Raw genomic sequence first — 25,109 nt, forward strand, 5'->3', positions numbered from 1 at the left:
TGCTAGTTATATGAGGGGCGGCGTTGGCGACTGACAAACAGTAACAACTCTATAGTTTACCACTATACATTCACAAGTTAGTTACTTGCTCCTTTTCAGATGTCAGCGCTGTATTATTTTAGCCGCAGAGAATTCCAATCATCAATGTTGGATTTAAATTCTGCCAGATGGTTCAGCTCAGAATTCAGAGAGATTATTTTGCTCCTGTGACACTGCTATATAGGTGCTATACGAGGTATTAGTCCTGCACGAGCGAGGAACACTAGAGACCTGTCCTCTCAAGTTTGGAGCCACAGTCGATCCATTCTACGTTTCTTAGTGCCTAAGAAATTGTGAAACAGGACGCGAAAGATTTAATATCAATGTAGAGCCAGGGTCCGGCATATTTTAATGTTTCGCGGACAACAAAATTTCTTTTTGAATCTGATGTTTCAGGGCAGCCGTGAATACGAACTACGCAGTTCCGCCGTTTTTGTTAAACTGAACGGGAGTGTGTGTTTGATCTCTCGTTATTTCTACTCCGTGTCATCGTATTTTCCGTGGCGTTAAGCAAGGCCCATTGCCGACCCTCGCAGTTTTGTTAACTGGCCCATGTTACGACCGCCTCTGTGCATTTTTTAGGCCTGAAAACGCAAAATAAGAAACCAAAGATTATAACAGTATCTCACCCTGAATCGTACCGAAACTCAACTGGCGGCCACTGACATTTACCGTGAATCATTCATACCAGTACTAGCTCCGCAAAGCTCCAAATCTCTTCCACGGATGCACGGATCACTCCGCTGGAGTCGGAGCTTCTGTTCAATACACATTTTCAATTAAACTTTTTGGCAGATTACAACCGTCTGTGCCGAACCTGGAAACCTCTTTCGCGAGCAATCCTTTCAGTGACCGAATTACTCAAGCACAACACACAATGCGTCCTCACAGGAAATTTCGGCCAGTTTGTTTCTCCTACGCCTCCGAACTGTACGTTGTTCTCCTGCGCGACTTGCGTAACTAGCACTCTTGTAAGAAAGAGGTATTTTGGAGAGCCACAGCATAGGGTACTATTTCTAGAATAAATGTTGCAGTCTGCAGCATATTCATGGTGTAAACAATCCCCTACGCAATGGCTAAGTCCATTCTACTCAGTACCATTTTTCTCCCGTCCAATGTATGCAAGAAAGTTTCTGTGAAAATCTCGAGCTACTAAAACGGTACTTGCATACGAAATTACGAAGTTGCGTCTTGAGTCTTGTTTAGATGCTCAGCCAGCAAGGGTATTGTCCACGAAAGTCAAGGTTTTGGGTTAGAGTTCCAGTCCTGCACGCAGTTTTAATCTGCCACCAAGTTGTACAACAATACATACTTTGCTTCGAAGTGAGAGATTCACTTTGAAGCCCTTTCAACGTCACAATCCCTTTTCATTTTACAGCAGCAGTGGCGCCCAATCCACTGCCTCAACAATTTCAGATGAACTGAACTGGATTGAAATTGAAATTAGCTGACCTTACGTGCCACTAACGTTTCTTTACGATCGTGGAATTTCTATTTAACGACACTGGCAATTCGTTAACTAGCAGGTGCTTTATTTTGATAGCAGTTCACAAAATGTACCCTATATGGAAGATGGGAAATGAAGCTTCCACTCAGGCTGCTATAGCCGCTCTGGATACAACCACCTCCATACTCGTACCTTGTGACAGGAGGCATGGAACTGGCGTACTTTATAATGTACCCCTACCTGCACGTATTGTAACAGTGCTTTCGGACACGTTGGCTACCTATAATAGTATCTATCAACATGCTACTCCATGTCATCCTGCATTACAAACCAGTAGTGCATGTATCGTTCGTTCACAGCAGTTCCACATGGCTGCGGTGGTTTTACTCGCGTCAAGGTTCTCCCCCAGACCCTCCACACAGTAGCCCGTAAAACAGGAAATGCATTGCATCGTTATCCTCACCCCTGTGATACGACCGCGATCGAATGTCTTTCTCGTCGACAGCACTACTGGGAAAATAACCTAACGCTCTTACGCATTGCACTCGCATTCGCATTCTGGAAGAGCGAGCCTCAAACCTATCCTGTCAGCCAGTTTTAGTGTACTCTTGCGTGCCTTCACTAGCTACAAGTGATAGCTCTATTTCTTCCTTCAAGCAGGGCAGCCAATTTCCTTCCCTTCATTGTCCAACCGGAGCCAACGCTCGGCGGATAGTGATTTAAATTAGCTGGCTTCTGACGTACAAGGCGCGACGTTGCGGGTGTCTACAAGCAACCGCCACGGCTCTTCACTACGCGTAGCGACACAAAATTGCTTTAAAGATTGTGTCTCCACACAAACCGCTTAAAAGAACTGAAATTTACGTTTGGTATAGATGAAAGTATCCGAAACCTCTCAAATTTAATTAAAGCTAGTGCTGAGGGAATTCTTCTGAAACCTACTTTCCTGTCCGAGAAAACTTCGAACTTGCCAAGATCTCCTTATCTATTGACTTACTAAAATACAATAGTTTTCGTTTGTTACCCATAGCTCACTCGCCAACCAATCTTTCGCAATTACGCATAAAGTTTGGAATGCTTAACAAATTTATCAATATTCTTAAGGCTTCAAACTTAATGTTCGTCTCATGCAATAATCACGTAAATTTTTATAAACTTCACGGGTTTATCGATCTCTTACAGTGTATCAAATATCTGTTATTGGGTCCAGAGCATTTGTCTCTAAGTATGCAAAGTTTCCTACTTGATAATGCAGACTCATTGCTCTGCACCGTGGAAGTGGCAAGATAGCGGCAGCCGACTGACAGGCTGTCCTTTACGGCATGGAAAATTTAACTGCCCGTTAGAATAGTATAATTTCATTCAAACTGTAATGTCATGTCGTTTAGGTACGGTGAGGTATTTGTAATGGAAATCTGCCTTAGCATCATTATTCTGTCAGTTATTCTTAATTCAAGGTCGGTCTGTCTGGGAATTTCACCTTCAAAGACACCCGTGTCAATAGCCGTAACAAGGCTTCTGTATTGTTTCTGGAAAAATCGATCTCCACACGTTCTTACTCATTTGAAGATCTCTTCAGTTATAATTAACGGCCGAGATAAGAAGTTAAGGCGCCACATCCAATTACTTGCGCTTTGTGTTCGTAAAACACCAGCAGCTGTAAGTTACAGTCATGGAGCCCACTTGCGTTTTTACCCTGGGAAACGAGCACTTCTGTCAAACCGGGGAATTGCTGTATTATTTTTACTCAGTGAGGTTACGAGTTTTAATTAAAATATCACTGAGACAGCTCCATCTATGGGACGAGGGAAGCACTGGCGATATTCCCGTTTACAACAGTTCTTCTGGGGACCATGGAACACTTATTCTTTGTGTACAAATGACTTGCCACCCAATCTCTGAATCAATTGGAATACTCAGAATAGCAAACCAATGATGAATGCTCCAGTGCTTTAGGAATTTTAACTTCCTACCGAAACAATTTGCCATTTCAGTTCTCATTAGCGTAACGTAATTTGTTACAAGAAATTCATTATCTGTATCATTATGCTTTTCATTGTATCAGCGCAGTACCTTCCGCAAGGCTCACATTTATTTACGAAAGTGACATTAGCTTCACTGCACGCTGCTATATTGTGGCTAGACTAGTTGAACGCGGGTGCCAGTGTGTTACATGTAACCTGGATAAGCATTTTTGTAACATTAATATCTGAGACATTGTTTAAAATGTAATATTCCTGACTATAACATACTGTAAGCAAGTTGTGTCGGAGAGCCGAAGTATCAATTGTGTTAATAGAAGCAATTCGCGATAAAACTTCACAGAACGCTATGTACCACTACGAATTTCAAATTACCTTTTTTTACCCACACATTCAAATCTGTGGTACAACTATCAGCAATACCCAAAAATTGAGTATATGCGGGATCCAGGGATTTGAAGATGGTGTGCTATCTAAAGGCGTTGTATCAATTCGCTGATCGAGTATGATCGATGCACCGCATATTCTACTTAAAACTATGAGTATACTTTTGTGTTTACCCTGAGTACACTAGTTATCAAAGAGGCACATTAAATAATTTCTCCGAGTCTTACAAGAAAACTCCGAGTACAATTTATCAAGAAGCTACGATCTACTATTCAGATTCGGTTTAGACTGTTTTCACCTGGTGTAGTCCACTATGCACAGAATCCACCTCAGTACAACCACCTGTTGGCAGGAATGTGAATTATAATTCATTGCATTAGTACTGCCAGCCACTTCGTTTACGGAAAAATGCACTAAATCTGGAACACATTGACTTATGAGTAAAATAGTTCATATCCATAATGTGTTGTCACTTCCTAGAGATGCTCCAATTTCATTGTCGTCGTTTATACGTAAGTACAACCTGCTTAAAATAACCAGGTATATTTATCTCTATATTACCTGCAAAAATCTGCACGAAATTTTCCCTAGCCAGCAGCCAGTGTCTACAGGCAATGGGACACCGAAGTTTATTTACTTTCCATTCACATCTATGATTTCTTGTGTCTGTTTTCGAACAATGTAGTCAGTTACAAATGAACCGTAGACTGATGTCGAAGTTAAATTTGCATTTATTTATTCCTTGAGGTAACACCCCTAACAACGCATACATGAACAGGTACCAACAAATATGTCCCATTCCGGAGAGACCTTGCGGCGTTCTTCTGACAAGGAAAAAGGTGACTAACAGCTGTTCACGGCCGCATGACAATACGTAGCCAGAAACATGTGACTCAGTAAGTCCGTAACTGCATTGTAATGCGACTCGCAGAGTAAGTAGACTGTCTTACAGTTTTGTAGTTAGCAGCTAGCTATAAGCAAACTTTCGCCCTTTAGTCCTCAGAACATTTAAGCACGGGAGATGTATACAAATTTGTGTTTCTCTTGCCGCTTTTTCGTCGAACATTTCTATATAATTCCGCATTCCTACGAATGACCCATAATCAGAATACACTGCATTTGTATTAATTAACACCGTGTATGTCATGATGGATGACAAAGTCTAATATCAGCATCGACGGACCCTTGTTTACATTATTGATCGACGCGGAAGTGCCTGTATCCACTCCTCTCCCCACTTTTCCCCCTCTTCCCCTCCCTCCCTCCACCCCCCTCCCCTTCCACTTCATTTTTTAAGTGTGACCTCTCCTTTCGCTAACTGGTTGAACAGTAGTTAGTAAACTGTTTCTCAAATAGGGAGATCCGCAGGAAAATCGGCCTTTAAGTGAACTGTTACAGCTCACCTTCCAGCATGCCCTGCTCATCAGTCTCGTCATCGTCGTAATCCATGTCGTCGGGCGAAGCCGCTGCCACTGGGTACGGCGTTACTTCGTGTCTCGCGCCCACCACACACGCACGCACCTCACACGTCGAGCACGCGCGTCGGCAGCTCCGATTGCCGACGCCCGCAGCTGTTCTGCTGAGGGAGGTCCGGCTTGCACTGTCGCGCGGGAACCTTGAAGCGTCGCGCGCCGGCCGCGTGCGCCAGTGCTGCCAACTCTCGCCTTGTTATGACGGCAGGAGCGAGTATTGATCGTGGCGCCGGCCACGTGGGAACCCGCGTTAAGTCTTGCCGAGTTACAGATAGGTGCAGAGTGGGGGAGGGGGGGGGAGAGAGAGAGAGAGAGAGAGAGAGAGAGAGAGAGAGAGGATGCAGTGGCTAGCGTGTTATATGGAAGAGATTTAGTGGTAACGAAAACTGCAGTGATTGTGCCCCTATCGCAAACGTAATTACATATATTATTCTAGAATGAAATTTTCACTCTACAGCGGAGTGTGCGCTGATATGAAACTTACTGGCAGATTAAGGACGGGGCGTGAGTCGTGCTTGGGTAGCTCTGTCGGTAGAGCACTTGCCCGCGAATGGCAAAGGTCCCGCGTTCGAGTCTCGGTCCGGCACACAGTTTTAATCTGCCAGTAAGTTTCACATATATTATTAATTGCCACTAGGCTTACCACATTTGAGTGCAAATCAGGACTTTTTATATTAGTTCGCACTTTTGAGTGTCATGCCCGTCAACTGAGTCTTCTTCCACGCCGAGAATAACGGATTGTCCGTATTATCACTGACATTTTACGGGCCCAACATTCGTGAGGATTGCCACGCTCATAATGTTGATGGTGTTAGGACAGCAACCAGCCACAAATTTACTTTTAGTTCCTTTATTCAAAGGAAACCGTTACCGGTTTCGAATCGTTGTGATTCATCCTCAGACGGTTTACACGCTTTCTTTTTGACATTTGGTGTGTTTTTACAGATTAATTGTCGTAAAATTAATCTGTAAAAACACACCAAATGTCATAAAGAAAGCGTGTAAACCGTCTGAGGATGAATCACAACGATTCGAAACCGGAAGCGGTTTCCTTTGAATAAAGGAACTAAAAGTAAATTTGTGGCTGGTTGCTGTCCTAACACCATCAACATTTGCCTTCAAACAACAGCCATGGTCTCCAGCATGTCATCATATGACAAAATTGCAACACACTCATAATGTTAAAGGCATGGCAGTTCTTTGCATCACGGGAAACAAAGTAGTACTACGAGCACGATACCAAAAAGTGTTGCAAAAGCTTTTTTTTAAGATTAACTTTATTTATTCAGTTTTATTTCTCCCTGGACATTACTTTCTTCAGAAACAGGCGTTTGTGTCTAGCAGTGTTGTATGGAAATGAAGCCACCTTTAGCAGCACACTGCAGATAACTTATTTCCTCGTTTGGCTTTAAAAACCTCTTATGTTTGGTGAAGCAGTAGCATCGATACCGCTCCCGCGTTTAGCTGTTTCCGCGTGGCCTTTGTATCAACCTTTCCTTTATGTGGAACAGACAATTCTTACCACATAGTGTACGATAAATACGCTCATTGTTACTGTAAGTACAATATTAAGCATACTTCGTTTTGCCCACTGCTAAACTATCAGACAATAAACAAGTAGAGACAAAATGATCCGTAATATGTAGACGAGTTGTACACGAAAACACACACACAGCTCCCCCTGTATCGCCAAATGACAGCTGTGGTGGAACCGAGGGCCGCGCCTCCCAATGGACGTCGGCGAAAAGCAGCTCTCGCTCCAAGGTCGGCAGAGAGGCATGGCCGTAAGATAATGCTAAACGCGCTCTGTCGAACTTTTATATCCAAGACGTCAAAAAATCCTCGGCAGTCTTCAAAATCTCAAACGCCGGACAGCACTAAAAACCAGGACTGTCCAGCCTAATCCCTGATTCATAGTAAGCCTAAATATTGCCTACTAAGCATAATACATTTGTTGTTTATACTGGCCATTTATTCGAACGCTTATATATGATATAAGCTTCAACATACATTCTTTAAGTTTTAAGCAGCCCTTAGAGTAATACAGTATAATAATACTGTGCAATATTACTGAAGTTCTCATTGGGCTACTATATAAACAAATGCAGTATTTAGGCTGATTCGAAATGTTGGATGATCATGACGTTCCTGCTGTAGTATTTGCTTTCCTTTGTTGAATAAAAAAAAACTGGTAAGCGCGCGTCAAAAATTGACTAACGAAGGCTTCTTGAGGAAATGATTATCAGAACTTTTTAAGCGCTTATGGTCCAACATTTGATACATAACTGGAAATGGGTGCCCCTATGTTTGTTCATTAAGTTTTTTTTGTTTTTAAAGATCTTCCCTCGCAGCTGTACAGTGAGTAGTAGTGTAGTACTGAGCAGCAACACTTAAGAATCATTTTAATATTTCTGTTTTTATACTCGTCTGTCCTAACATTCCGCAATGTCGGCAATGATGATTTTGTAATGTGCCAAACCGTCCGCAGCCCGTAAAAAGCCCATCACGTGTTTGTATCGCCTCAACTTATCGATTTTTACAAGGTGTACAACTCTGCTTCCGCCGTTTGCCAATAGGTGGCAACAACAGTAAGTAGCAGTCGAAAGAAACGGATCTCAGCAGTCAGGTAGTTAGCTTGGACTTTGGTCAACATAACCTCATTCAAACATAATGCGATTTGTGTCTGCATCATAAAGTTGTTCTTGACTGAAAATGTCAGTTTACGAGCCTATTTGTCATTAGCGGGAGGTGTTACTGTTTTGTTTCAATATGAAAAAAAGTGGTCGAGCTCATTGGTGCTCTGAAGTATGTATGGTAAGGACGCTATTAATGAAAGAACGTGTCGTGAGTGGTTTCAGCGCTTGAAGAACTGTGATTTTAACGTCGTAGACCGGCATAGTGGTGGAAGAGAGAATGTTTTCGAAGATGCAGAATTGGAGACATTGCTGAGTGAAGACTCCCGTCAAACTCAAGAAGAATTGGCACGATTAGTGGGAGTGACACAGCAAGCCATTTCAAAACGTGTCAAGGCTACGGGCATGATTCAGAAAGAAGGAACTTTGGTCCAGTGTAAGTTGAAACGAAGAGACGTTGAATGGCGTTTGTGTGGTTGTGAACAGTTGCTTCAGAGGCAAAAACTGAAGGGATTCCTGCATCGCATTGTGACTGGGGACACTAATGGGTTCACTACGATAACCCTACACGCAAAATATCTTGGGGATATCCTGGCCACTCTTCCACGTCGACGGCCAAACCGAATATTCACGGCTCCAAGATCATGCTCTGCATTTGGTGGGCGCAGCTCGGCCTCGTGTACTTTGAGGTGTTAAAACCAAGTGAAACCATCACAGGTGTTCGTTATCGAACGCAATTAAATCGTTTGAGCAGAGCATTAAAAGACAAACGGCCGCAATACAGCGAGAGGCGCGATAAAGTGATTTTGCAGCACGACAACGCTCGACACCACGATGCAAAGGAGGTCAAAACGTACTTGGATACAAAATGAGAAGTCCTACCCCACGCGCCGTATTCTCCAGACATCGCTCCCTCTTTTGGCACATGGCCTGGCTGACCAACACTTCCGATCTCATGAAGAAGTCACAAATTGGATCGATTCGTGGATCTCTTCAAAAGATGAAGAATTTTTTCGATGCGAGATTCGTACACTGCCCGAAAGATGGGAGAAAGTAGTGGCCAGCGATGGAAAATACTTTGAATGATACATGTGTAACCAATTTGTTTCACCGAAGTCTCAAATGTTGGAGAGAAAACGGCGGAAGCAACGTTTTACACTTTGTATGTGCTAGAAAAAAAGAGATTAAGTTGTTTCTATAGTTGTATTTTTGTGTTAAAGTGTTGTAGATATTTGACACCCGATGGTCGAGAAAAGCTGTATCCTTTCAAGTCAGCAAGTTTGCAACTTCCAGCTGACTGGTGGTTCGCGGCGTGCGGCAGAGACAACTACTACGATGCAGCTGGCCAGTAGGAACATTTGCCGGCGACTGCTAAGAAGAAACACTTACTGGTAAAGAGAGGATTAGCGAGATATGATTGCTCGCTGAGAGCGGTTCTTTGCTTGTCCTTTTAGAATTTCAGGAGTGGTATCCGAGTATTGGTCGAGTAGTGAGCCTCTAGAGAGATTATCTCAAAAGTGTGATGAGAACGGCTCTCACGATACGTGAATTAGTCTGCAATGGAGAAAGATCTCAAGCGTGTTCAAAGCAGTTTTAAGTCGTTTAGAACGATATTTTGAGAGGACTATCGGCTTGTGTAGAAAATGATTATCGCGTCGATTTCGATAGACATGCCCAGTATAGGGAAAGTTTCGATTTATTGAAGTGTGCGAGTAGTTTGTTCTATTTGTGATTAATGGTGCGCTGTGCTGCTTAACAGACACGCTATGGTAGGCGAACCGTGTTTCAATACTTTTCTTAGATTTTCCGTTGGAAGGTATATGTAAAGAGACATGTTCACGCGAAGTCTTTTAGTTATCTTGTGACTGAGGATCTGAGCACGCACTAACGGATAGTAGTGTTGCATTGCATTATTGTGGTTGTACAGCGGTACGCAAGCACTGAGAAATAGTGACTTGGCGATATTTGGTTAGGATTTATTGTGTGACGTCGGCGTGAATGTCTTAATAAAGTAAATTCTGGAAATCTCGTTGGATGCACTGAATGTGAAGTCTACATTAAAGAGAACGGTTGTCCTACGTAATAATTATTTATTAGAAACAATCGGAAGGTTATTGAGAATGTGACAGCTTTTCCATTTGGCCCTGATGGACAAATCAAGAACCATTTAAAAGAGAACGCGCTAATTCTCTCAGAGAGAGATCGAGAGCTGTGTTTTGAGTTTTAAATATTAGTGGGTCGCTGATGTCAATGTCTGAAGTGATTGAGTCTTGTCTGATTAACTGAAGTTCATATAGCTGAGAAGTAGTGGTGACATTCAAGTTTTATTTTTTTGTTACATTTCCGCTTAGTGGGGTTTTGAATAGAGTACTAGCACTCGTGAAATAAAACGCTGATTTGTACATGTAAATGATGTAATTTCAGGAAATGAAGCGGTTTTAAAATGAAAAAGTCAGTACCCGACTTGTCTTTTATCCCAAAACTACTTCAAGAAAAAAAATCAAAGTCTTATTTGAAAGCAGACTAACATCTTGAAGCATCTTTTCGGAATAAAGCAAATCCAAAGGCCAATAATGTAAAAGACTGGAATATTGGTAAAGGCAAAGTTCAGAGAAATAGAGAAGAGACAGTATTTTTCAGTCAACTATTTGCAATGAAAATAATGATAATCTTTAGACAGGGAAATCAAGTTTGCGTGTTAGGAAAGTGATTAATTATAAATTAAAAGTTATTCCACTTTATTCTGAAAGGTTGAGACGAACGAAATACTTTATTATGATAAAATGTCAATCGAGTCAAGGACATTGTTGTAGCAAGGCGTTATCGTTGATTGACACCGAGATAAATATAAAATTATATCTTTGTCTTGTGAATGTATTCTCCGACTTGCGTAAAAATTTATAGCTTTTACACTCATTGCATATATGATTACTTGTTGAAGCTTTAAAAGAGGAACAACTACAAGAGGCAACGGATCTATATGACGTATTCATCAATTATATGCGAGAGCTATCGCTTCTACTACGTACGTTGTTGAGAATGTTTAGTTGTGTTGTCAGAGTACACAGAGTATGCTCCACTGTAGGTTATTGGTGAAGTAAATACATCATTCCTACTCCCCGTGGACTCACATTTAGTATTTTTCTGGTGACAATAGGTTTGGTGTCAGTTCATCTTACAAACGTAGTAAACTCTGATACATGCGTCGTTGTAATTAATATCCAGATAGCTACCACTGACCCCCATTACACCACCGAACGTCTTTTTGTGTTCAACTATTCGTAGACAGTGATGTAGCTAGCTGTAACGTGAGAAGCTGAATATAAAATATTGCGTGACGTCGTCGTGCTAGTACAGACAATTATTTCAAGTCACACAGATTACGTCGTTGAATGTAGGCAAGGCCTTGTCGGAACAATTTATTGTAGTCTTACGAGAAAGAGTTACATTGTCTGCCGTTGCTCTTCACCTACGTATTGCTGTGCTGTTAGGGCCTTTTCATACTGTGTATCTCCTAGGAGTTAGTAGTATATAAAGGGTGGCGCAGTACAATTTCTATGCACTTATATGGAGGGTGTTTCACAGCATCCTACGAATTTCCAGAGGCTGCAGAGAGAGCTGAGTAAATCACTTTTTACACATGAACCAATGTCCGGAAACGTCATCTAACGACGTTAAAGTCTAGTTGTCGTCCTCTGTAAATTTATGTACATACAGGGTGATTCCGTCATGATATTGTAAACTTTCAAGGATGATGGAAACGGATAAAATTATCAATTTCCGGGTAGGGCTCCCTGGCTCGGAAACCAACATGTTATGAGCGAATATGATTATGATACCTCCTATTGTGAGTGCTTGCTGCTGCTGCTAAGAATGTAGAGCATGCAACTTTCAGATGTGGTAGTATGGACCAAGAAAAGAAAAATATCAAACATGGGCTCTAAGTCATATAGCTAAGCTCCTATGGGCAATTGTTCGTTTTCGCTAGTGCGAAACAAGTTCTTCAGGTATGCATTTTAGAATCCATGTTTACTAGGCACCTTTATCTTGTTTTCGTCCATACTAACAACGATTAAAGTTGCCTGCCCTGCAATCTTAGGAACAACAGTACTAGTAAATGTATTCCACTGTCAGAGGTATCATAACGGTTTCCGCTTATAGCTATCGACTGGTTAGTTTCCAGTACAGCGACCTTCACCTCAAATTCATACATTTATCCTTCTCCATCATCCCTGAAAGTTTGTATTGTCACAGAATCACCCTGAATATACGTACCATTTGCGGGTGCAGGCCCCTGTAACTGACGCTATGTTGCGTAGTTGAATGATATTTTCGGACATGAGTTTCTGTGGGACACTTTACCTCTAAAGTTCCTCTAGAAGCCTGTAACATGAAATGTTAAACACCTTTTATGTCTCTTCGCATTTCGAACTCTTTGTTAATAGACGGAATAAGACAGGAGATGTGAGCGGCTGGCGGCGATATTGTGAATATTGTTCACAGAAGGCACAATATTTGTCGGGAAGGGCAAGATATTTCTTAAGTTTCTGATGCGCTCATTACTAATATTACACAATCGCTCAATGTAACCCATACGCGGACAATATTATTGCGCATCGAAAAATATTGAGCAGCAACACTGGTCTTGTAGGGGGCTATTTTAACCTGTTGACTACTGAGAGGTCGCTGGCAGAGCCTGACGGCCAGACGCTCCTCACTATTATGCAGACGGTATCGAAAGCCATTCTCTACCGTACAACCACATTCGCTTGTTGATTAAACATACTGTGGATGAATGTGGCCTGTAAATGCTATCTTAGTTTGGAGACCTTTTACACCATTTAAGTTGTTATCGCAGTCGCGGATTCTTACAGTCCTACTTGCTGTAGATTTCTTTATCGCTTTGCATTAATTAGAATTTGTTGACCGCGTCGAAGCCAACGTACAGGTAACTCTGTTACAATATCTCGTTTAGCGTCTTCCAAGAGCCAACAAGGGTTATCACACTCTCATGCTTCATTATCAGGAAATACAAAGGCCACTACCCCCGATACGCAAGGGGGAAAAAAAAAAGACGGATATAGCGAAATGCGAAGGAGGAGTGTTACTGGACTACATCAAACTCGTGGAAGATCTGCAGCATTGAAACGAGCGAGAAAGGTAGTCACATTCTGTGACACCATTTCCCACATTGTTATTCACAGAGTCTCTGATCGCGATGTAACCTGCGTCTTCAGTTCTGCTCGCTTTCTCAAACTGCAAATTGTATGCATGGTAGTTTTTTTTTCATTTATTTTTTTCCAACTTGCTTTTGTTTCTAATTCTCGTTGTGAGGCAACTAACCTGCACCACTCTGCGCTCTCAAGGCGCGCAGAGTTGACACGTTGTATTGACATGACTTATTTGTAGTCTTTAGATTCAGTTTTTTACCTACAGAGGACCAACATTAATGATGAAATAGAATGACTCGTTTCAAATTTTGTTAACGTGAACGGGCGTTTACTGGCTTGGAGTGGCGTTGGGGCTACTAAGCCACACTGTGTCAGGTGAGACACTGCTGTGTCCGCTAGCGGGCTCTCCAGCCGTCAACATTTTGAGGTGAGGGAACCTTAACAGACACGAACAGTCCGAAATGCCGGTTCATAAACAGAACAGCAGAACCGTGAAGACAAGCAGTAGATGAATTAATTATTGAAATATGATTACTGTGCATCAGAAGAGCATGTATGGGAGATACGTTCTCATCTCATAGAAACGTATTGTGTTTCTATTACAAACTGGTCATCACAACCGGGGAGATGGCGTTCGTCGAAGGTCACCAAGGAGGAGTAATGTCTCCAGCTGGCCTTAGAAAGCTGCTACTTTGATGTGCACATAGGAAGGGTAGGTGTTGGCGGATAGCACACGAGAAATGTTCACTTGAGTATGTCAGAGAGAACAGACCCCAGGAAAGCTGGCAGTGCACAAGGAGAGGTCCAAATAGAAATAGGCGTGCGTGGAGTCTGAAAGGAACGTGGGTGCTCCAGTGTTAAGGCAGATGGAGTTAGGTTTACTCAGGTCAGCCAAGATGGCACCTTTGGCAAGTTCTGGGAGAGCCCCAAAGGGAATGGTGCAAATTAAAGTCACTGAGCAGCAGAAAGGGGTGAAGGAGTTGCCCAGGAAGCTGGAGGAAGTCTGCCATGGCGACACCTAATGACAGAGGGATGAGGAAGGAAAACGCAGGCTGCAACAGCTTGAAGCTGGGTAGATGGGTTGACTATGAACGTCACCCCGATGGTCAGCACGACTTCCCCATGAGATGGAGTGCCTCCTCTTGAGGGGGGGGGGGGGGGCGGGAAGGGGAGAGGGGGGGAGGGGAGAGGGGGGGAGGAGGGAGGGCGGAGGTCAAAGTGGACCTGGAAGAAATGCAAGAGCTGAAAGCGGTCGCGAGGACGTAATTTTGTTTCCTAGAGGCAGAGAACAAGCAGACGTTGCGATTCCTAGAGCAGCCGTAGGCCCTCTTTGTTGGATCGAAGGCCGCAAACGTTCCATTGGAGGAGAGGCATGACAAGCAAAGGGGGGCGGGGGCAGGGAAGAAATGAGGGAGTGTCACCTGGGCGGCTCCAGAGTGCCAGCCTTCGAAGACTTACTGCTACAGGGCGCAGAGGCTGGAGGATCCTGCTCCATGGTATCTACAGAGGCGCTGGCATTCTCCTTCTATCGGTCTGCGGAGTCCAGGTCAGAAGAACAGCTGGCGGTGCGCGTCGGCGTCATCGAGGTCGGCCGGGCGAGGGTGTCACGTGGCGACACCACCGAAGAGCATCCCCGAGTCATAAATGGGAAGACAGTTTGCCTTTGATTGATTTCTTGGAGTCTTTCCGGTTGGCAGTGGGAGACTCAGATGTTTGTGGCTGGAGGGACATAAGAAGTCTTCACGGGAGTACTCCTTCTGTCCTTTCCTGCTTGCTGGTTGTGTAGCAGGTGATTTCGCCTGGTGAAGCGGAAATTTGGTCGCTTGCTACACAGCTGGAGGAGGAGACAGAGATGCTAGCATGACACTGGGCGATCTTACAATCGCGGTGCTGAATTTGGGGTCGTATGTCTGCATGGCCATGTCCTTCGTGGAAAGAGTTGCAGCAAGAACAATAGTGTAAGTGCTGTAAGGTCTAACGCAGGGTTTGCGACTAGCAAACAGCTTGAATGCGGCCGGATAAAGCAGTTTTTACGTTACGCGGATCTCCTGGATGGCCCAGTCATCGAGATACATTGGACAATCTCGGGAGGAGACGGCATGGTCGCCATTGCAATTGATATGGCGACGAGGAGGCGGACAACCGGCCTCGTGAAAATCCCTACCACACGTTACACATTTAACAATGTGCCGTCAGGACATTTGAGTATGGTTCGAACGATGACACTGGTAGCAGCGCATCTTGTTTGGAATGTATGATGGGACTGTGATAACTTCATAGCTTTGTTTGGTCTTTGACAGAAGCAGCACTGTATCAAAAGAGAGAGTGCATGGACACTAAGTATGCATCTTCATCACCCGATGGACTGCGATAACACACTTATCAGTGATGTTAGTTTGAATTTCTGCCTCAGCAGACCATAGAGCAGACTAGTGTAAATAACACCAAGGAAGAATTCAGCGTTTGATGGGCCTCGACACGAACAGGATAGCCGTGAAGGAGCAAAGCTGCAAGCAGCCGTCGCGTAAACGAGAGCAGGATTTCATAGGGCTGGCAACTGCATCAACACCTTTCTGAATTACAAACGGATTTACCGAAGGAAAGGACTGACCATCTGTAGTACGTGGAACCACGAGGAACCGTGGTGCAGCTGGGAAGGTCTTTGAATCTTTAGCCTCCTTCAGTTTACGGGTGTGGACGTTGACGGAAGATGGTGATTGCCTCATTGCGAGAAAATCCTCCACAATTGCCGTCGTCTCCGATGGCGCGCTACTTCGAAACGGTGACTCCCCCACCTTACGTGATTCTTCAAACATCATGTCAGACCACCCGAACACTGACAGATGAACCAATCGGCAATTTGGGAAGGTAGCAGCTCAGATTATTACCTCTCTCTGGACCTGTACTGTCAGTGGCTACGTACGAACCTTACTGTCGACCTGGGGCTGGGAATTACGCGTTACCGAATCACCTGCCGCGTGAGCCGGCCTTCAGGAGCACACAAGGAGGAAGAAGGAAAAGTGGAACCTCAAACGCCGAAGTGGAGGAAGGATAGGAGAAGGAACGAATAAAAGGAAAGGAACGAAAAACAGCGGAGAAACTGTTCTGATATTGGCTACTGAAAATGCAGAACATATTTCCCACTACATCCTAGACATGTTTCCCACGGGAGGGGAAAACTACATCCTAGACACGTTCCCCACATGATGATGAAAAAGAATATCAAGAGAATAGACGAGCAGCAGGGAAGGAAAAAGTGCTGCAAAAGTTGGGGCCACATGGTAGCCAATCACGAACCCGCCGAAGCACGGCGAGTCGCCAGGGGGAAGATCTTGCTAGTGACTGACTTCTGTTGAGCAGTGGGATGGAAATCGAGTTTTTTTCTTTCAATATAATGTGTATATGGCGTTTGCGTCCTTGGGTCCTCATGCGGCGACCTAACTTCCAGCGATAAGCTAATACAGGCGTTTTATTGGCGGTACGTGTTATTAGAAATTTAATGTTGAGGCTGTTCACTGAAGTGACTGTATGGCTGATGGTTCTCCGAGTCACACAAATGCACTAAATTCAGCGCAAGACAGGAGCCAAAGCGTGGCAACAATCCTGTGTTCACGTGTCAATAGGCAGCACGGGAGGAGAACTGAAGATACGATGGCTTGCCGTGACACTTACCACGCCTCTTTTCTGCCATGGACGGATTACAGATAAGCGCATATGTCTCAGTGAGGCTTCGACGCTGCTACCAGTCCTGTTATCCACTGAGAAATCACTACGTGAAATATCACACTATACGTGTCGATGAATATAATCTGTGTTTGTACCTTAGAGATAGTAACATCTAGGTGCTCGTGTATCGTGTCGCGTACGATGTTAGCTCATCGATCTTTATTGTGCAATAATTAGCTGGCGACTTATTTATTACTATCTCGCGATGGTGTGTTTATGTCTCTTCTGCAGGTCAGCCTTACATCAATGGTCCGCAACTGATAAATTGCGCAACGACATTTGTTTGATGCATTCCTACCTGTTTTTGCTGTAAGTAACATTCTACATAGGATAAGGAATCTATTTTATACGTTTTAGCTTTCTGCCTCGGGTTCATTACATAATCCAGTTGGTGATTGAGAATGGTATGAATAAATCTTACGAAAAAGTAAGCTGGATATTATTCGCACGAAAAAGGAAAGTGAAGGTGGTGGTTTGCTCTTTCTACAATGATTCAGGTATCATAGTCGAATTTTTATCTACTAAATTCTATGTTAGTCGTTGAAGAGTTAAGATATTACATGTGCAGAAATATCACAGCTTATAATAAAGGAAGCAGAATTAAAAATATACTGTTACTTTAACAAGTAGCCCACTTCCAGCTAGAGATTACGCGCGTCCTTCAAAACTTTAATGGAAATGGAAGAATCTTACCTATTACCCGAACGAAACCATCCCGACCGCCATGAACTGAACGTACACGTAGCTACACAGTTGTTTAGAGCTGCCTACAGAAAGTCATATTCTGTATAATGAGAATGCTGGATAACTTGCCGTATCAGTTCAATTTTTAGCAAAGCAACCGAATTAGAGACTTTCTTGAAATGGAGTTACAGCTATAACCAGTGGAAATAATCTTGCAGTAGTTTTATAGAAGTTTTCTGCTAAACAACATTTTAGGCAAACATTTGCTTATTATTTGAAAAACTGATGAACGGAAGGTTGCGTCTGTATGCCCATTTTCCGTCGTTTGTCCTTCACTGACAGCTTATTAGCAGTCTCGTCTTTCTTATTATATGAAGTCCTCGTTAGTGATGTTTCACTTCAAAATTTAGGAAGGAGAAATTTGATATTATATGTGGAATGTAAGCACTTGACAGTCACTCATACCTTAGGCTTGTGCGAGCTTTTTCGTTTTGCAGTTTGTCAGTTTGCCATCTCACGCGTATACGTACGAGTAGTTTGCGACAGGCCTAAGGACAGTAATTACCACTTGTAGGTTTCATTTTAAGCGCGTTCATTTTAAGCGGGTTGGAGTATTGCCAATATATGAACTATCTCTGATCTTTTTTCTTCGAGTTGGACTACCGGTGGCGAGTGATATTCTAAAGTTGGCAACACTTCAGCCCACTGAACACACACAAAAAGGTGTGGCGAATGAAATGAGCAAATAGTGACAAGTGGAAACAGTGGCTAAAGGCCTTCTACTGTTCACGCGAAACAAAGGCCGCAGATACGGGAATGTAAATAAGACCAGAAACCGTGGGGAGCGCGCAGAAAAACTGAATTAACGATCTCCATGACAGTGAATTTCTTTGATCCTATTAACGTAGTATTGTGGAAGTAAACCTTCGTCATGTTGCAACGAAAATTTCACGAATTTTTCTGGCAGGAAGTTAAACGCGTGTAATAGGAAAATAATTTAAGAGTTACTAAATACTGAAAAATATAAGGCTTAATTGTCAGACATCTGGGTACAGACGAGTTAGATGATGACAGCCATTTCAAAAATGTGAGAGCCTGATTCTTATTGCTACATGCGTGACAGTACCATTGGGCCCTCCTGGCCTGTTCGGGCGGGGTTTAGTTTTTTAGTTTTTACGAATGTGGTAGTGTGACTTTTGGGCGAAACAGGATTGCGCACCAAAATCTCCGTCCCTGGTTTTACACGCTCTTATCAAATAACCGCCTATTGCCTCTGTTATTGGCGGGACTATGCATTCTTGCAAATGAAAATGTCAAATATAGACGACTCGGCAGCCACATCTACGGTTCTGGCAAAAAAATGAAAAAGAGCGCTCTCGATACTAAGGAGATTTGTTGTCAAGTGTTAATGTATTTTTCATCTTTTGACGGGGTCCTTACATCGTGGCAAGTTTAATAGTGATAAACGTAGTGCATTTTCTGTGTACTACAAAGTGTTCTTACACTCCACTCAAATCGAGGACAAGATCTGACACAACCGATACGAGGCTGGCGCTACAATTTTCTGCGCGTAGGAACTACGCTATGACCACAGCCCTTCGCAAAATGGAATGCCACCTGGTGTCGGGGCAAAGACAAATTGGGAAATATTCTAGAGGCTATAAAGGCCGCAAATGGCTAATTCCACTGACATAAGTGGCTTTGACAAACGACAGATCTTTGTGGCCCGTGTAAGATCAGATTCAGTTTTCGTTCCATAGACCCAAAAATCAGTATTCTCGTGGATGTGGAACATGTCAGAAAACGTAACATAAAAACATAAAACATTTGAATATAAGGTGCCGCTGATTCGAAGGTGTTTTTTATTGAATCCTCAATTGACTATATCAACGTGGCCCTGTATACCTGACACCAATGAAAAAATGCTATCGAAGCGCAAAAAAGGAGAACATGCTCATGTTAAAAGACTGGCCGAAAAGCTGGGTACCAGCTGCCTCATTCTACCTTCAACGTTAAAAATTCTCAAAAATATTGGCATCCGAACATATCCGCGCCCTTTTTAACATGCAACTCACCTCTCACTGCTACAAGCTCTCTTAACTCGCTAATACCCACTCTGCCATCGCTCTAAATCGCTCGAACACTCCCACTTGCCCATTCTCACTCATTCAGAACGACTCGTTCTCATTACCTGTGTGTGTGTGTGTGTGTGTGTGTGTGTGTGTGTGTGTGTAACTGTCCTGTCTCCTGTTTCTAAGCCACAGTTTCATTCATTCTGCTGTTCCCCCGTCACTGTCTCTCTCTTACTGCTACTTTCTCTTTCACTCCTCCTCACTGCTTCTGTCTCTTCTCACGGTCATCTCTTCCTCGTTATTGTCAGAGTCTCTCATTATCACTGGCTCTCACCCACCTCCACTTTCACCTTCCCTTTATTCCTCTCCCAGTGGCACTGACTTGTCTATGTTCTTATCACCTTCAAAAATGTGTGTGAAATCTTATGGGACTTAACTGCTAAGGTCATTAGTCCCTAAGCTTACACACTACTTAACCTAAATTATCCTAAGGACAAAAAAAAAAAAAAAAAAAACCGCACACGCACGAGGGAGGACTCTAACCTCCGCCGGGACCATACACACAGTCCATGACTGCAGCACCTTATCACTGTTCCGTCACAGTGTCAACTATCTACTGTATATTAAGTTTTCGTCTCTTTCCAAATGCCAATCTCTCCTGGTCTTTCAATTTTCTGAAAATTTTTTAAGGTCATGAGAAAGATAGAATGAGGCAGCTGGTATTCTTCTTTTCGATGATAATCATAACTAGGAGCACATTCGTCTTTTCTATGCTCTACTAGGTGCTTTTTCCGCCGGTTTCCTTCTCTTCTTTGCCAGAGCAGAGCATGTCACTCCTATGACAAGAACTTTATGGGTCAGTAAATTTTGATAGTTTAGTTGCGTGAAACTGAAACAACGTTAATCTAACTTTACACCTAGGATCGGGTTTTACGGAGAGAAACATTTTTCTTGTGGTTCACTACTACAACGTTGGTCTCCCAGAACCCTTCTCACGGTAACTAAGACACTTAACAGAGTACATATTGCTACGTCACTTTATGGACTACCTTTTCGCCTGACATTGGATTTCACGAATGTATTTTACGAATATAAGTAGTGTAACTTTGATCCTCTTTATTTCGAAGATGGATAAAGACCCGAAGAAACTTTAAAAAAGTTGTTCGAGATCACGATATTAGAAATATATCGTAAAAATTTCAGCAATTTGCTGTGCTTGTCCGTCTTTGAATCAGCAACTCTATTTTGGTATGAAAAAATGGTAGCAACTTTTTTTTTTTTGGAGGTTTTCTAATGAACCGCCCACGGACTAATAGTGCCTCCATAAGCTTCTTAGTGTCCACCATAGAGCAGATCAAATGCAAAAAGAAGCGATCAATTTATCGCATTTGCCTAAGCAGGACGAAGTGTCTAATACTCATACTTTGACCCTGTATTGTTAGATTGTGACACTAAGATGATCCTGGTGGATATACATTTGGTCCCTATCCCAAGGACTATCCGGACCACATGACCCTATTTTTCTATCAGTAATAGAACTCGAGATTGGAACGACGGAAGAACCCCGTTTTATGCCCGGCGTTTTGGAGCATTTGTCTGATGGAAATAAATTGATCCCCACTCAGTAATAAAGGAGTTGATTCTACTACTAAATTAAAGCAGCATTTTAATTAACTCTATTAGATTAAATGCAAAAGAAACTGTTTAACAGCCATTGGAAATAAGTAAATGCCTTGGCAAGGCTAGAAAGAGAGTTCTACCGTGATTCAGATGAACGCGTATCTAGATAAAGCAAATACGTTCGCAGAAGCCGGAAGGTATTACCGAAAGTTAGTGCAAAAGGACAGAAAACACTACAGAAAGGTGTGCGTTTGCATCTATAGGCTGAGTCGAAAGTATGAACTCTGACAGCAAACTATTCTTCAGAATGAAGATGGAAATTATTGAATGCCGTTAAAAATGATTTGACTCTCCCTACAGTTCGCCTCGTCGTAGCGATTTGGTCTCACCCTTTTTACAATTTGCAGATGGCAGCTGAAGTGACTGCAGAATCAGTCCTTGGCTCGGTACTAAAAACTTGCGTCTGCGTCTTAAATTCAGCTCATTAGGATGAGACACACCCGTCCTGTGGGGCAGTGTTATGCCATGAGGGACATTCGCCTATGGTTCCGTCAAGACATGATATTGCGGTGCAGCAATGCTTTGGTTTGTCCCCTTGATTGTTCATGGTCTACCTGTTTTAGGCTATTCTTCTCGTTACTAAATTTTCGATTCTTACTGTTCTCGAAATGAGTGTGCGAACCCAAAAGCCCTTTACTTTAGTGAACCTTTGGTCTGAGGACCAACTGTGGGAAAACAGTCTGAATTTGACCCTACTTATTTTACGAGACGGGATTTCTTTCCAGAGTCACGAGAATTACTGATGTTTGAAGTACGTTAGCGTATTGCGTCAGCTGTCATAAGTCTAGTATGTTGTTTCCATGCATCAAAGCTTCTGTTTCTGGTGATTGTATGTATGTGGATACATAGAATAAATGCTGTAATTATTGTGAACACCTCTTGACCCTTTTATCTGCAACTCCATATACACATGGTGAAGTACGCTGGACATTATTACCCGCGATGGTTCACTAGGTTGCCCGGTTCACTGGATGATGTTTTGGTATTATCCATTGCTCAATTCAGGCAATGTTCTTGGTCAACGAGTATGAATACTCGTAATGACGAACTATAATAATAATAATAATAATAATAATAATAATAATAATAATAATAACCGTTTCAATTAAATTCGGATTCAAGGGTTGGTCAGAAAGTCATTATTTTGGTGTCCGAGGAACGCTATGGATCTCATTAGCTGCAACACCATCCAGCCAGTCATATGAGAACGATTGTGTGGTCTGGCAGCGGCAGATATCTGACCAGGAGAGTATCGAGGAAACGTGATTCACCGTCAGCAGCAGGACGACACATTTCCCCGTGGATAATTTTGTAAAAATATTGCAATTTGATTTTTCTAGGATGCCTGGTAAATCACGAACTATTAAGACAAATTGTAAACGATGTTTCCGGAAGTTTAATTTTGTTCAGTCACACAGCTTGAGGCTGTAGTGGATAGCCATCACTGTTGTGGATCGGCCGTAGGGATCCAACGGACGGCCAGCACGACCCACGGGACCATCGGTCGGTTTGGACCAGTGGCCAGCTCAGTTACTGCTTGCTTTGGGGTTGACCTCTCAACCGTGGTTGAGTGGGAGGTCGTCTCGGGGTTTGGCAGGCTGCGGAAGACTTCCCAGGCGGCCGAATGTAAGACATCCCCGGTTAGTCGGGCAAACAGGTTCCAGGTGCCGTCTGTTGCCGACACTGTCTAGCCAAATGCAGTCACTTGTCCTGTTTCAGAGGAAACCTCTCAGCCTGCAAGATCAGGGCAGTCACAGAGCATAGAGAGGGTAGGACTATTGGTAGGTGGAAACTCCAATGTGTTAGGCGCTTTAGGGATCCCTTAGGAACATGACTGCCAAGGAGGGAAAGAAAGCCAGTGCGAAATCCGTGGGCATACCACCTGTTGGAGTCATTCCAGACGTGAGGCTGATCATTCCGGATGCCATGAAGAGTACAGGGTACAGCTAACTGCAGGTGGTGGCTCATGTCTGTACCAATGATGTGTATCGCTTAGGATTGGAAGATATTCTCTCTGGTTTCGAGCGGCAATCAAATGAGGTAAAGGCTACCACCCTTGCGAGATGAAAGCAGAGCTCACCATTTGTAGCATAGTTGACAGTAACGACTGCCGACTGATTCAGACTCACCACCCGGTTTCGCACCAGAGGCTCAGATGGTTCTGCGACCGCGTAGGCTGCAGATATATGGACTTGCGCCATAGGATGATGGGGTCTGGGTTCCACTAAATAGGTTAGGGGTTCATTACATGCTGTGTGGTACGGACCTGTCAGTGTTTTAGGTTGGAGGGTCTCTGGGAAACACAGATAAGGCTTCAGTCTCAATGGGCGCAGGACGGGCACTGGAAGAACCATCGGTGTAACAGTCGTGAACTACCGTAGCTGGGTTGCTAACGTACCAGAGCTCCAAGAGCTAATAGGAAGCACAGAAGCACAGATTGTTATAGCCACTGAAAGCTGGTTAAAGTCAGAAGTTCAGCCGAAATTTTTGCGGAAGACCTAACGGCGTTCGGAAAGGATTGGCTGGATATGGTTGGCGGTGGTGTGTTTGTTGCTGTTAGAACTAGTTTATCTTTTAGCGAAATTGAAGTGGATAGTACCAGTCAGTTGGTATGGGCAGAGGTCATTTCGGGCAACCGGAATAATATAATTGGATCCTTTTACCGACCTCCAAACTCAGATGATACAATTGCTCAGAGGTCCAAAGAAAACTTCTGTAATCTCAAACACCCGAGTCGCACAATTATAGCTGGTGGTTACTTAAATTTACCCTCGGTATGTTGGCCAAAGTACTTGTTTAAATGCGGAGGTACGCATAAATTATCCGAAATTGTGCTAAACGCATTTTCTGAAAATTTCCAGCAGTTGGTTCAATAGCCGACTTAAATAGTAAACGGTTGTGAAAATACACTTTACCTTTTAGCAACAAATAATCCTGAATTAGTAACTAGCATCAAAACGGATACAGGGATTAGTGAACACGGGGCTGTCGCATCGAGACGGAATACCTTAACTCCCAAATCCACTAAAAATAAACGAAAAATATACGTATTCAAAAAAGCAGATGAAATTCACTTAACACCCTCATGAGAGATTCTCCACTCCTTCCAAATTAACAAAGTAAGTGTAGACCAGATGTGGCTTGAATTCAAAGGAATAGCATCGGCAGAAATAGAAAGATTTATACCAAATAAATTACCAAACGGCGGAGCTGATTCCCCATGGTACACGAAACAGGTTAGAATACTATTGCAAAAACAAGGAAAAAATGCGCGCCAAATTTAGAAGAACGCAGCACTCCCAAGATTCGTGATCTTTTACAGAACCTCGAAATTTAATGCGGGCTTCAATGCCATATCGAACATGCCATAACCTAAATCCGAGTAAATGTAGTGACGTTTAGATGCTGAATAAAATGTGCGCACTCCCTAGTTTGCAAATAATTTACGTTTTTCCCCATATCGTTCAATAATTGTTACGATGTATGTTAGCGGCAAGAGACAATCAATGCCTCCTCTCCGTAATAGCAGCGGAAATACTATCTACGACAGTGCTGCTAAAGCAGAGTTACTGAACACAGCCTTCCGAAATTCCTTTAAAGGAGGTGAAGTAAATTATCCAGGATTCGGATCAAGAACAGCTGCCAATGTAAGTAACTCGGTAGATACCTTCGGAGTAGTGGAGGAACTTAAATCACTTTATAGTATCAAGTCTTCAGTCCAGACCAGTTAGGTTCCTTTCAGAGTACTCTTATGCAACAACTTTTTTTAAAAAAAATCATGTACAACCGACTAGTCGACGAGAGATCCGCACCTAA

The 25,109-nt window shown here is 43.1% G+C and overlaps 1 protein-coding gene across 2 annotated transcripts in view; it reads right to left on the reverse strand.

Moving 5' to 3' along the window:
- The window catches only part of LOC124605695 (cerebellar degeneration-related protein 2), a 475,868-nt gene that overhangs the window by 316,265 nt on the left and 134,494 nt on the right, over positions 1-25,109 (reverse strand). The window contains exon 1 of one of the 2 annotated variants that reach the window (XM_047137576.1): positions 5,259-5,451. The exons of the other annotated variant lie outside the window; for it this stretch is intronic. Within the exon in view, the coding sequence (XP_046993532.1) occupies positions 5,259-5,304 (46 nt within the window). The 5' untranslated portion in view covers positions 5,305-5,451. Of the gene's footprint in view, positions 1-5,258; positions 5,452-25,109 lie in introns of those variants that run through there. 2 annotated transcript variants of the gene reach the window in all.

The sequence above is a fragment of the Schistocerca americana genome, chromosome 1 (assembly GCF_021461395.2).
Source record: "Schistocerca americana isolate TAMUIC-IGC-003095 chromosome 1, iqSchAmer2.1, whole genome shotgun sequence".
Lineage (NCBI taxonomy): Eukaryota > Metazoa > Arthropoda > Insecta > Orthoptera > Acrididae > Schistocerca > Schistocerca americana.